The sequence below is a fragment of the Pezoporus wallicus genome, unplaced genomic scaffold (genome assembly GCF_028554395.1).
Source record: "Pezoporus wallicus isolate ANWC-B61680 ecotype Strahan unplaced genomic scaffold, APGP_CSIRO_Pwel_v1 contig_1035, whole genome shotgun sequence".
NCBI classification, from domain to species: Eukaryota; Metazoa; Chordata; class Aves; order Psittaciformes; family Psittacidae; genus Pezoporus; species Pezoporus wallicus.
This window is the reverse complement of record NW_026636811.1, coordinates 644,327-657,417: the sequence shown is the minus strand read 5'-3', so window position 1 is coordinate 657,417 and position 13,091 is coordinate 644,327. Positions and strand designations below refer to the sequence as shown.

The window sequence follows — 13,091 nt, the reverse complement described above, 5'->3', positions numbered from 1 at the left end:
CATTCACGGAGGTCACCCCTCCGCGGAGCTCACCGTCCCGCACACGGATACCCCTCTCTCCTCACCCTCCCTAATTGCCCTACAACCTCCCCTCTCCCCCTTGCTCAACGCGCCCGTTTGAGACTAAAAAGCCATTTCCCGGTCACCCTGCCCCCCCCCCTTCCACCCGGGCGCTGCCGCTGCCAAGATGGCGGCTCCTCCTCACGCCGCTCCGTAGAGCTGCGCTGCGCTGCGCCGCGCCCCTCCCGGCTGCGCAGGAGACCCCGTGGCGGCCGCCGCCACGTGCTGCCTTCGCGCGCTGCCGGGCCGCGCGGCTTGTGCTTGGTACCCCCGCGGAAGATGCGCGTCCAAGCCGCGGTGAGAAAACACCTTCCTCCTCTCTTCTTTCTTTCTTCTTCTCCTTCTCTGTCTCCTTCTCCGGTTCTACCGGGCGTGGAGGGGTGCGCAGAAGAGCGGGATCCCCTCTGCACCGGCAGCTGCGGAAAGGGAGTGTGGGTGGAGCGGGTGGGAAGAGCGGGATATTCCGGGATCGCTGTGGAGAAGGGGAGCCGGAGCCTTTTGCTTCCTCTATCCCTCATCCATCCTCCCCCCATCCCACCCCGTATTATGGTAGTCCCTAGACTAGGGTTTTTGGAAGGAAAATAACAGCCACCGGCGTGCTGCGGCTTCAGTAGCCTCCGCCGCCGCTCTGGGGTGCGGGCAGAATTGGGGGGGGGGGGGGGCTGCCTTTGCCCTTAGTGGCCGGGTGAGTTTAGAGCCTTGGTGGCATCAACTGGGTACGAAGGAGGCAGGAAAGGTTAAACTGGCTGGTGTAGTGGGTGTGCTGGTGATGATGGTGTCCGCTGCAGTACGAGTGTACATGGTGGAGTTGAAGAGTTTGAGGCTCAGTCTGGTTTACTGTGGTTAGTGCAGTTGTGATGGTTTTAATTATATACCTATGAGAGTATAGTTTTAATTGCATAATATTTATTATGGAAGTTAGCACTGGTTTGGTGCCGATAGCATTTATTTTCCTGCAGTGGACTGATGGTATTAAACATTCCAAGATATTAAAAAGGTAGCTTTGATGTAGCTGAAATGTCTGTTTGCTTCTTATTCTAGGTAGCCTTAAAAATATATATTGCTAAAATATGTGTTGTGAATGAAAATGTGTGTTAAAAGAATATATTTTTTTAAATACTCTCTTCAAGTGCTTCTTAAGTGTGATGGCCCCTCTTGGATAAGAGGTGTAGGCTTGTACTGGCTGTGCAGACTTGGAAGTAGAGCTGCCTCTGATGATAAATCATCTCCAAACGTTGCCAAAGCAAGGCTAGGATAATTCATATTGCATTACTTGTTGCATTTGTTTATCGGTTCTTAAGCAGGTCTCCCACTGGCTTCTTCGGAAGGTCGTTGTGCACAATGGCACCCTCAGCACCGCTTAAAGCTTCTATTGTCGTCTGTGTTAATAGAAGGTCACATAATACTATTTAACAGGTACATTCGAGGGTTTGTTTTGTGCCAACACTTGGCTGCTTCTTGTAAAGAGGGCCAGAGAGGGCAGTTGAGATTTTCTATATATGTATAAATGTATATTTATAAATATAAAGGAGGTCCCTCTTTCTTTTTTTTTTCTTTTTTTTTTTTTTTTTTAGTTTAAGAGCTCCAGAATGATACTGGAAGCCTTAAACAAGCGCCCTGTTCTAGTGGTTGTGAGAAGCAGAACCTGCAACATAAGCAGGAATGAAATTGATAGTCTAATTTTACTATCCACACCGAGTGACATATAAAATAGTAAGGAGGCCTAAATGGTCAAAAGTAAATTAGGTTTTTAAATCGGGTAATGTTTGAGGATGTTAGAGTATTACTGCATTTACTTCGTTGTTAATAGTCGGAGATGTTTTAGGAAAAAGTAAGGGAAGATAAATCATACCAAAATAATTTAAATGACACCTAAAAAAAATAATCAGTTAAAGTTTGAGGCTTACTGCTATACAGAGGAAGAAGCCTTTGCACAGAAAGAAGCCTTTTACTTCATCTGTTGAATAGAAAAATGTAGGCTAGGGAGTAAGTGCTTGACCAGCTTTGGCTGTAGGGAAACTTGGGAATGGTCTGAGGAAATGGAGATTCCTGCATCATTGCAGCTCAGTATTGCTAGTGAGATACATAGAACAGATATGCATGCTTTTAATTGAGTTTTGAAGGGGATTTGATACACCAGTGACTTGACTTAGCCGTCCACAGGAAGAACTTACATTTTTGTCTCAGTACAAAGAAATGCCTCAAATTTAGAAGTTTTAATGACTTCTAAGCAGTAGGTGTTTGCTGTGGCATTAGTTAAGACTGCTTCATGGATTCAGGATATCCTGGTTTATGTGGAGGGAAAAAAGGTGACACCCTGCAGCCATAATGCTCTGAAAGCTTTGTCAGGACAGCAATCCAGTGGTGGCCATACAGCCTCTAACGTTGAAAATGGGCATGGAAAAAACATTGCTGCGGGCAGCGAACTCTCCCTGGGTGGTTAAAGGGTTACCATGGGCTAATGTGTAGTGATATAACAGAAGAGAATTCTTCTTAAAGCCTGTCAATGTGTATTAAATGTGAGAGCACATTTAAAAAGTAGAGTTTTGGTTCCACATAGCTGCAGAAGTAACTTCCTGAAAGATGTTTCCTGCTAAGGTTTTGCTAAGCAGAAACAAGTTGACTTGTATCTCAAGAGGATGTTGGGTTTCATGCCAACACTGTGTTGGGGAGAGGCAGGAGTTGTTAATTGTAAATCATTTTGCTGTTCATTTTCTGGGATTGTGGGTAGGAATTCCTTTCTACCCATTTTTATTTAGCCTGGGTATACCTGGGGTTCTTACAGCTGGGAGTCAGCAACTCTTTTATTAATTTTCTAGAAATAGATGTGGAGCAAATAAGTTCTTAAATAACTCTGGGTTGTGTCAGCATTTTTCTTTGCTTGTTTCTGTCAGCGTTAACTAACTGTTACTGTTCAAACCAGGCTGGTAATAGCCTTGAAGAATGGCAAAAGCAATGAGAATGGATGTATTTTCATGGAAAGGTAGTGTATAAGAGGAAAGAAGTAAAACCTTTAATATTACCAGTTAGATTCCCATTATCTGTAACTGCGTTTTGGCCTTAAGGGAAGTTCATACCTAACAGCAAAATCTGTGTGAAATAGCATCACATTTTTATACTGGTCTAGCTGCCTGGATAAAAGAAAGACATGTAGAGTATAGCATTATTGATGTAGCAGTGTATCAGGATCCATTTGTGGTAGCTGTGGATATGTTGAGAATGAATGGAGGGAATGTACAATAATTATAATCCTGGCCCTGTTAAGAATAGTACTGTCCTGAGCAGAAAAGAGTGTCTCAAAACTGTTGACAGAATATGCCTGTCATAGAAAGTTAAATCTCTCTGGTATTTTCTTCACTTTTTCTCAGTTTTTGAGGAATTTGGGTGGGAGGATCCTGTGTTTGAACAGCAAAGGGGTGCAGACAAGATGTAGGATTAAAGAGCAAGCTAAAAAATCATGACTAAACTCAGTAACAGTGACAGAATAATTGTGGTCACTTCCAATTAGCCTGTTTACTTCACAGTAGCAATTCAGATTTTTCTAAGGAAGTATATACGCTGGTGGGTTTTAATTAGCTCTCCTTGATTTCTTCGTACATATCTTAATTAAAAGTTTGGTTGTAGTTGTTAATTATGATGTACTTGTTTAGCCTTTTGTTTAGCCTTTGTTCTGTTCATGAATGCTGCCTTCAAACAGCATTGCTCTTACTCAAACATCTTGCATGATAGTTTTCCTTGGGGGTTATGGGAATGATAATCAGCCTTATGCTTGCTCTGTTTCCAGGTGCCAGTAAGAGAAAGTCTTTGGAAACAAGAGCTCAACAAAAAGGCATTTCATGTTCTACTGTGACCCAGTCCAGTTTGTCATTTAAAGCATTAAATTGCTTATCAGTAGCCTGAGCTGCTGGTGAGATTTTCATGTTTCCCCCTTTGCTTGGAGTTCAGAGTTCTGTTTTCAGTGTGTTTTTTGGTGTGGAAAGAGGCTCATAGTGGAGCATCTAAATGTATGTTGTACTTCTTGCAGCCTTCTCTATTTTGTCAGTTTGATTTTCTCCCCAAACTGCAGTTAGTATAGTATAGAAGCATGGAAAACTCTTAACCTCACACGAAAAGGAATAACATGTCAGGTGTAACAGTGTATTACTGAATTCAAAAAGCAATTGACTTGTGAACCAGGCTTGGTGAACCATTTTATTCACAATGTCTTTTCATTACTTATTCAGATAATTGATGCAATGTTTGAAGTCCCTGAAGTGCACAGAAGCATCTGCAATTTCATTGACATAGCAAACTTTTTTTTAAAGTAATGCATTTCTGTATCCTCACAATAGAGAAAATATGCAGCCTTTTTTCCATAATGACTTAAAGTTAATGCATGGAAGATTGGGTTTGGGATTTCCATAAATTAAGGATTTTTCCCACCTTCCAACAGTTGGGTTTTAGCGCTGAAGCAGTGTTTCTACATGGGTTTTGTATGAGTTCACTAAGTGTTCTGGTGCTTCCCCCCCCCCCCCCGATTCTAAAAAGTAGTAATAATAAATGGTATTATTTGTAAAGCTGCTGCTACTTCTCCAGTTTAAGAATACATTGAACAGATGCCTCCTGTTACCATCCACTTCAGTGTGTTTACTAGTGCTTCATACAGCCTAGGTTATACTCTTGTTTTCGTGTTTCTAAGTGCTCCTATAGCCTCTTCCTCCTGAATGCAGTCAGCTGCTCCCTGATTTGGTTTACATGCTCTTAGTGTCTCCCTCGGGTTCTCTCCATTCACCCGGCTTTCACAACAGTCTCTGCAAGCTTTGTTAATCAGCTCATCCATTTGCATTAGAAGGTGTTTTTCTTTTCAGGGCAAGAAAAATTGTTTGCACCCCTCACTGCTTGCCATCATGCCTTAGTTTGGAGCGAATCTGTCCCCTGCTTCTTAGTTTGTTACCAAATTTAACTTGAAGTACAGCAAGTGATAAAGCCACACTTTTCTGTGTCTTTTCTTTTTGCATGTGTGTCCATCTTGTGTTGTCTGGCCCCTTGCCTGCCTTTATAGAAAAAAAACCTTGCTTTTTCTTCTTGATTGATTTCTTCCACTTGGCTCCTTTCATCTTCTTCACTGACTAGTAGTTTTGTCACTTCTGGGATTTCATGCACTATTTCCAACACAGCTGACTTTATTTGAACCATTGTCCTCCATACTTCCGTGCTATGTATGGCTGAAGAATCTTTGCATCTTGCTGCTGTTCAAGTTTGCCCATGTTTTTTAGGTCTTTTTGTATCTCAGGCACGCTGGCTTGCTATAAAATAAATACCTACGTGCTGATGTTTTCTTATGGGCAATATGTAGACAGTGGGTTTCCTGACCTTCCCAGCAAGCCTGTTCACTGTATATCCTTTTGTGTTTGCTTTCTTTTGTGAATACATAATTTCAGTTTGTTTTAGTGCTTTACGCACCAGTTCATGCATTTTGATATCCTTGCCTGTTTCTTTAGCTGTAGTAACCCGTGTGACCTTTGGCTGAGCTGTTGCTCATTGATTATGCAGAACCCCACATTCTTTAAGGTGTACAAAAATGGTTATTGCTTAATAGAAGTAATTCTATTGGAGGAACTTTCTGGGTCAAAAGAGAAGGCTTGGTGCCCATGGGGCAAAGAAAACTGGATCTGGTGAGTTATCTGGTGGTTGGCCTTGTGTGGTTTCCTGTGGGCTACACAGCTTAGGGGTGTGGATGTGCAAAGAGGGTTGTTCCAGTTGTGCTATAGAGCTGTATTAAGCACCCGTAGCTTCGCTAGAGAGGCTATTGCTGTTTCTAGAGCTGAGATTAGCAAGTTTCATTTACTGAAGTTTTGATATAAAGCTGATATGATACAAAGCCAGTCTGGTACTCAGACTCCTGTTTCCAAGTCTGTCACTTGCCAACAGTTCTTAATTGTTGTTCCTCATTCAAGTAGCAGTGTTTTTTGAATAGCTTTTGTTTGGTGGTGTTCTTGGTGTTCTAATAACAGTCGTTATCCTATCCTGCTTGTCTGTTGGTCGTGTATTCCCTGCTTAATAGCTTTGTAACCCACTGGCATGTCATGAATGTGTGACAGAAAGGTGGAAGTTTCAGAGATGCTAAACTACTACAAGCTTTGCAAAATCAAGCATCCAAGAAAAGCCTTAATTTGAGCTCATCCCTTAGATAGAAGGGAATTGCACAGCAGCAAAACTGAACACTGAAACCTCAGAGAAAGCATTGTTTCCACGGCGCAAGGCTCCCGCTAGCAGCTTTGATATGTGGGAGATTTTCTCCCATGCTGCGATGAGAAGACATAAAGCACTTTGTATACACTTATTGACATCCTAGGTAGCATCTCATAATCCAGGCAATTTACTTTCTTGGTTGAATCGAGATGCCTGTTTTCTGTTGGTGTTTGCAATGCTAGCCTTTCTGTTAATGTACTCACTGCTGAATTTAACGGCTTTAAGGAAAACATCAACTTTAATTACGTCTTGGAAGAGTAATTCAAATCCCTCTCCTTGTGAGTTAGCTCTCACTCACTGCTCCAGAGTATGGTTTGTACTTGGCTCACTGGAGCTCATCTCAGGCTCTCATGGAAAGCAGAGCTTGTGGCAGCGCTGGCACTGCTCTTTGCATGTGTACTTTGACATGGTGGCACAGATAGATGGAAGTGGTTATTGAATCACAGGTGAAAAGAGATTGGTAGGGGGGGGGGAATGTTATTTCCTGAGGCTAGTAGCATATTGAGCAGATTGGTTTGGGTAGCTTGTTTTGCTTCTTTTAATTCTTAGGAGGCAGTGTGGTATTTGACCAGGAAAGCAGATTCTAGAAGAATTCAGCGCCTAGAAAAAGAGGACTAAACCTGAACATCTGAACTTGCAGAGATATGTCTTGAACATGACTGCATGAGTCACTCTGTGCTGGGATGTATCCTTATTGTGTTGCGGTCCCTCTGACCTGCATGCATGTGCTGTGTAGGTTGCTCGTGCAGTAGTCAGTGGAAGGGATAAGAGTCCCTAGCAGGACCTATGTGTAGGAGGTAGAAAGAACCTGCAGAATGTCCACCAGGCAGTATATAGTAGCTTGTCTTGTCAGATGTGTGATACAGAGGAAGGAGCCAGAAGATCAAAACCAACAAATACAGTATATTTGCAATGCAATTCCATGTCATGCTGGGCACTTTCCAGTCCATCAAGTAATTTATACTGGCTGTGAGTAATGTGAGGTTCTATGCTTGCACATGATTTGTGAAACCTTTCTTCTTCCCAGTAAGTCAGAGTCCTGTGATGCCTTAACAGTAGCAGGACAGCTGAATTTCCCTCTTTGTCAGTGAGACCCTAGGAGGAAAAGAAGCTGCCATTCCATGTTTGCCACAGCTGGCAGGGTGACTGGAGGGGTTAGAAACTTGCTTTCCAGCCCAGATACCTTCCTTTGGCAGCAGAAAGGAAAGAAATTGATGCCAGACATCTCTTCTTCTTGTCCTCTTCTGGTACATTGAGAGAGATAGTAAGTTCAACCCCAGGCTCCATGTGCTGTGACAGTGTAGATTCTTCCCTTTACACAGATGGTATAGTTAATTAGAGTTCACTGCTGGGCAAAGTTCTGAGTCAGGGTTATTAACACCCAAAACTAACTAGCCTTTATGCAACCATAAAGTTAAAAGAAATCATCTGTAATACTAGGATACTGCATGTAGTATGGACACACACTCTTTGAATGTGTGTACAATATCAGTGCGTCTAATCAGTCTTACCCTACAAATGTTTGACTCAAAAATGCCAACTTTGTACTTGAGAGGTGTATTGCTAGAGATTATATTGGAGTTATGCAGCCTATTGCCTGCTGCTTTGTCCACTTTCTTATAGGTAAAGTGGTCTTCTTCCAAAGTGAGAAGCTGGGGGTTTTACCCTCTCTGCCCCAGCCCTAGGCTGAAATAGAGGACCTGGACCAGGGATGGAAGCTGCACGTGGGACTGAGCAGGGCACTGAACACCCAGGAGCACATGTGACAGTGGCATGGCCCCAAGTCTTCCTCCTTGCTTGACTCCCTGAATCTGATGCTGCTCTCTGCGGATGATTCTACTGAAAACCTGTTTGAAATTGTGCCAGGTTATGTTGCTTATGTAGTGTTCAATGATGCATTTGGGATCCTCTTGTGGCATGGGACTGTCATCAGCTGATGTGCTTTTTTCTCCTGCCTGTTAACCTGTCAGCTGTGATGCTCAGCAGTCCCGCTTTAACAGAATGGTTATGATGAGCTTCTGGACAGGATAGGAAAGTGCTGATGAGCAAATTGGGTACAGCAGAGCATCTGGCCTGCCCATCTTAATCTGAACCTTACAAGGAGTCTCTTGTGTAGAAATAATTTTTAAAACACTGCAATCAAGCTTAATGAAGGCTTTACTTTTTTCAGCTATTTGAGAAACCAGAAAAAACCTTCACAGTTTCTGTCACAGAATCAACTAGGTTGGAAAAGACCTTTAAGATCATCAAGTCCAACCGTCGTCCCAGGACTGCCAAGACCACCACTAAACCATATCACTGAGGGCCTCATCTGCATCTGGTTGAAGCACTTACAGCAAGGTTACTGTGTATGCCTATATGGTGTTTTTTCCTCCACAAGCACTTTCAGTATTGGTTTTGGTTTGGATAGTTGGTATGACTATCTGTGACGTGGCCATTTCCTTCCTTCATTACTTAAAAAGCTTTTGAAACTGCAATAGTGTCTAGTTTTAACAGAATTTTGTAATAAATTACTGTGAGGATCTTAGGATACAGAAGGAAAGGTTGGCCCTGCTTTCCACATGGAAAGCAAGTGATGAGATTCAGGGAGTTATTACTCAAGGAAGTTTTGCATCTGTCAGCAGCATGTGCAGAGTTGCAGTCTTTATCGTGAAGGCTTTCGGAGTCTGTGTGTGTCGTGGGCACAGGCCATGTGTGTGAAGGCTGGAGTCTTGAACTTACTAAATCTTGACTGATGCCAGTGGAAAGAGCAAAAGAAAACGTTTGGTGTGTGTAAAGCAATCTGGGTTGCTGAGGAGCATTCTGTGCTAGTAGGTGTTTCCTAAGCATCAAAGTCTTCGTGCCCTAGCATATGGCAGCTGAGAAGTGACAAAGGCAGGAATAGATAAAGCCATGTCATCATGCACCAGCCTGGGATAGTCTCCAAAGCAGCTGAAGAGGGTGGTTTCCTGAACGGATGATAGCACCTAAATAATTGGTCTCATTCACAGTGTTGACCATCTTCCAGTTACCAGTGAGGTCGCTGGGAGTAATCAGTCGATACTTTAATTGTGTCTTAAATTTGAATAGTGCCATTAACCTAAAAGGTCAGGAGCTGAAATTTACACTACCAAGCCACATCATTTTGTGATGTGCACCTGTAATATCTGATCTTTTTGGCAGAAAGCAAAAGATCATCCAGGAAATAGAAACTGAAGGAAGTAATACAGGGAGAGAGACTATACAGGCACGTTGTAGGGATTTCTGCCGGTTGTCGCCCGCAGTTGAAATTTTCTATGTAACGTGATCTGCAGCATCACTGATCTCTGGTTTTTCACAGCAGCAGGACCTCTATCCCAGCAGCACAACATCTAATCTTTCATTTGACACCATTTAAAGAGGTCAGTGTGTTCTTTGCTCACTAGATGTATGTTGGTTACCCATGCTCTCTTGAAACTCTTTTTTACTTGTTACAGGCTCTTGTAGGCATTGGGGGGCTATGGAAAATGTTAAAAATAGAGGCCTGTTTGGTTTATTAGGTGAGTTTAAAGTTCCTTCATTGTTCGATGTCAGAAGAACAATTAAGTTTTATCTGAGCAGAGCAGAGTGTCTCTAGATGCAGGTTACAGTGCATCCAGTGATACTATTAAAAGAAAGATTGTTTGTTGTTGCATTGGGGAATCCTTATAAAACATCAGGAAAACTGCCTGGAAGAATATAAATGTGTTCAGGCATTGAGTGAAATATTCTTAAATGGCAGGGTGGTGGCCTGTAGCTGGATAGGTTTCAGAGTAGCTGTTTTGATGTGATTGTTGCTTTTCCCAACAGTCATAAATTGGATATATTGGAACCCTTATTTCCACCCCCCCCTTGAGGCTTCTGCTGCTTGGAGTTGTGGTCCGGAATCAAAGCTTTTGTAACCAAAGAGAGAACATCTAGCCTTGAGTTCATGAAATAAACCTTGATGGGGTTTTTGTTTTGATAAGATGCATATGTGGTTTCCATGTTATTGGGCTTTTCCTGTGTACAGACCAACGCAGTCCTGCAAGATCTGCTTTGTGTAGTCGTATCCCATGCATTCACCATTGGCATTGTGTCTCAGTCTGTGATCCGATTCCCTGGACTGTCTGTAGCTCACCTTCCTTGAATTGCTACTTGTACTTATGAACAGCTTAAGATCACATTGTGGTGGTGAGAGCCCCCAGGGTGCAGAAGTTCAGGTGAACTTGCATCTAGGTGAGCATCAGCTGGATACCATCTACCTTGGTCACCATGGTGGGATTGGTCTGGCCAAAGATGGACTTCCTACCTGAGCTAGACTCCATCTTGGTCACTGGAGAGCTGCTTTATGCATAGCCAGTGGAATTAAGAGCGTTATTTTCCTTGCTGTGAAGGAGATTTCTAGAGCAGGACAGATGAATTGTGCCTTGGAAGTGACCATTTCCCCTCACTGCCTGTACAAGCAGGGTTGGAGAGACTGCCTCTGCAGCACGTGTGACCTTAGTTGTAGTAAATTCATCCATGCTATAGAGCTTGTCCTGTCGCATACAGTTATTGTCCACAGAGTGGAAAAAGCATAAGCATCCTGCTACTGCTTCACTCCTCTTTTACCTGCCTTTTGAGTTAAAAGTCAGCCTGTAGTACTGAAGAAAATACGTTCCCTGCAACGGTGGGACAGGCAGTTCAGAGTAGAAGTAATCTCACTCTTGGTTGCTAACCTGCCAGCTTCTCCAGCTCAGCTGCACAGATCCCTTGAAACCCAAGCACCAGACGTTGGTTCCAGTACTGAACAGGAAGTTTAGCTTTCAGACAATTTTTGTAGCTACTAACATAATTTGAGTTTCATTTAAAAAAAGTGCTAAATGTACCCATTGTTCTTCATCTGCCCTACTTTAAAGGAAGCTAAAAGTCATCAGCTAAGGTGTGTCGGGCACTTTGGAAAGAGTTTAATGAAAACCATAAACACATATGGAAATCTGTGAGAATTTAGTTAGGAAGAAGTTAGGGCTTTCTGACCAGCATCATCCAGATCCAAGACACTGTAGAGAGCAAGAAGAAGAGCCATGGATAATTTCTTTATTATTTGCCTTTCTATAGCCCCTTCCTACTTCTGTGTCAGTATGGAGGGTTCAGAGCTAGCACTGACCCTCTCTTAAATATTGCATCTGCTCTGTTTGTTCTACCTTTTACCTTCTTTGTATTTTGTTGTCTTTGTTCTCCTTGCTGTTGCAAGATTGTCGCCTCTGTAGTTTAAATTATACACTAAAGAGCTGCATGAGTCATATTCATGAGGGAGCTGTTTACCAATGAGTTTTGGGGTATCTTATTGGGGTAGCTTATTTAACCCTTATTTCTTAAGGAGTAAAATGAAACAGATGTACACAGGAAGCTTCTCACCAGTCCTTACACTTGCAAATACAGGTGTAAACTTTGGAGTGTGAGGCAAGCTTGATTTGTTTAGATAAGCCATTTTAAACTTTCTTTTCTCTTTTGAAGCATCCTGGGCTTGGGGATAGGTTGCATGATAGGCTTGGCCCAGATGTCATTGTGAGTTTTGGGTTTGTTTGTTTATGAAATTGTAATGCTTATGTTCTGTCTAGTGTTACTGAAATACTGTATGTAAGTGCCAGCTGTTCTAACGAGAGTTAATTGGGACAATTAATAGCTCTTGACGCTTTTTATTGTCTTTATTCTCTTTTGTATCATCCCTGGTTCTGCATCCTTTCTGTGTAATTGTGTGTTGTAGGAGACATAACCCTTCTGCATGCTGCTCGTAGGTCTCCTTTTATTCCTCCTGTACCTCTTTTCTGATCCAGCCACCTCACATTCTTCCCCAGATCTTTTTCTGATCGCTGTCTCAAAGCTTGGAAACATCAGCACATTAATCCCCCTTTCAGGTTTTTATCTTTATTCTTGTTATTGATATTATTTGGCCTGAATGCAAGGTGTATAACACGCTGTATTACAGATTGGTTTAAAGCAAATCCATCAACTGTTCTAAAATTAGGCAGTGCTGGTTGAAAGACCCTGCTCATATTTTTTATGCGGGTTTTTGTGCTCATACATAGGCACATTAAAAATGGCTGAACTCATGTAAATCTCCCTCGTAAGTCTAGAGTTCGTCAGTGTCTAGGTCCTTTCATTATTTACAAGTAAATACATTTTAAAAATGCAGTCATAAATCTTTGAAAACGTCTTCATTTGTGCTCAGTTGAAACTTTGCTAACTGCATTATACAAAACTGACAGTGATGTAGAAATGTTTTAACCCTCTCTATAGGTAGAGTTGAATCCTGCTTGCGGTGATAGGAAAACAAGCTGTAGGATTTAGGATGTCTGTTGAATACAAGTTACGCTATCTCTAAATTTAAAGGGAAGAAAATTAGGGGATTGAAAGCATCGAAATGTATATTCCTGAGCCAAAAGTAAAACAAATGGGAAAGGGGGAAAAAAATTGCTGCTATATCTTACTATTGTATTACGTGTTTACCCTAGGATAAATGCTGCCTTTTGCTTTCAGTCTCGCAGCACTGACTGTGGGTTCTTTAAAATGTACTGAAAATTGGACAGACAGGATGTGCTCTGTGACCGAGTGGATGCTGTTTTGCAAAGCATCGGTTAGAAGCCAGGAGAGGAGCATGGAGCCAAGGTCCCAAGGATATTGCTGGCCTTCAGATGTGCTGGGAAGGTGCTGAATCATCTTCTCCGAACCCTTCTTGCATTGTAGATGCTGGACCATCTCCCTTGTTGTCCTGTACCCTGACATTCATAGTGTACACCTTTACTGTGGTTATTCACGTATGCGCATGCCTGAAACAGTGT

At 42.4% G+C, this 13,091-nt stretch overlaps 1 protein-coding gene across 2 annotated transcripts in view; it reads left to right on the top strand.

Annotated features, from left to right (window-relative positions):
* The window catches only part of ELAVL4 (ELAV like RNA binding protein 4), an 83,053-nt gene that overhangs the window by 155 nt on the left and 69,807 nt on the right, over window positions 1-13,091 (top strand). The window contains exon 1 of one of the 2 annotated variants that reach the window (XM_057401785.1): window positions 230-357. The exons of the other annotated variant lie outside the window; for it this stretch is intronic. Within the exon in view, the coding sequence (XP_057257768.1) occupies window positions 340-357 (18 nt within the window). The 5' untranslated portion in view covers window positions 230-339. Of the gene's footprint in view, window positions 1-229; window positions 358-13,091 lie in introns of those variants that run through there. 2 annotated transcript variants of the gene reach the window in all.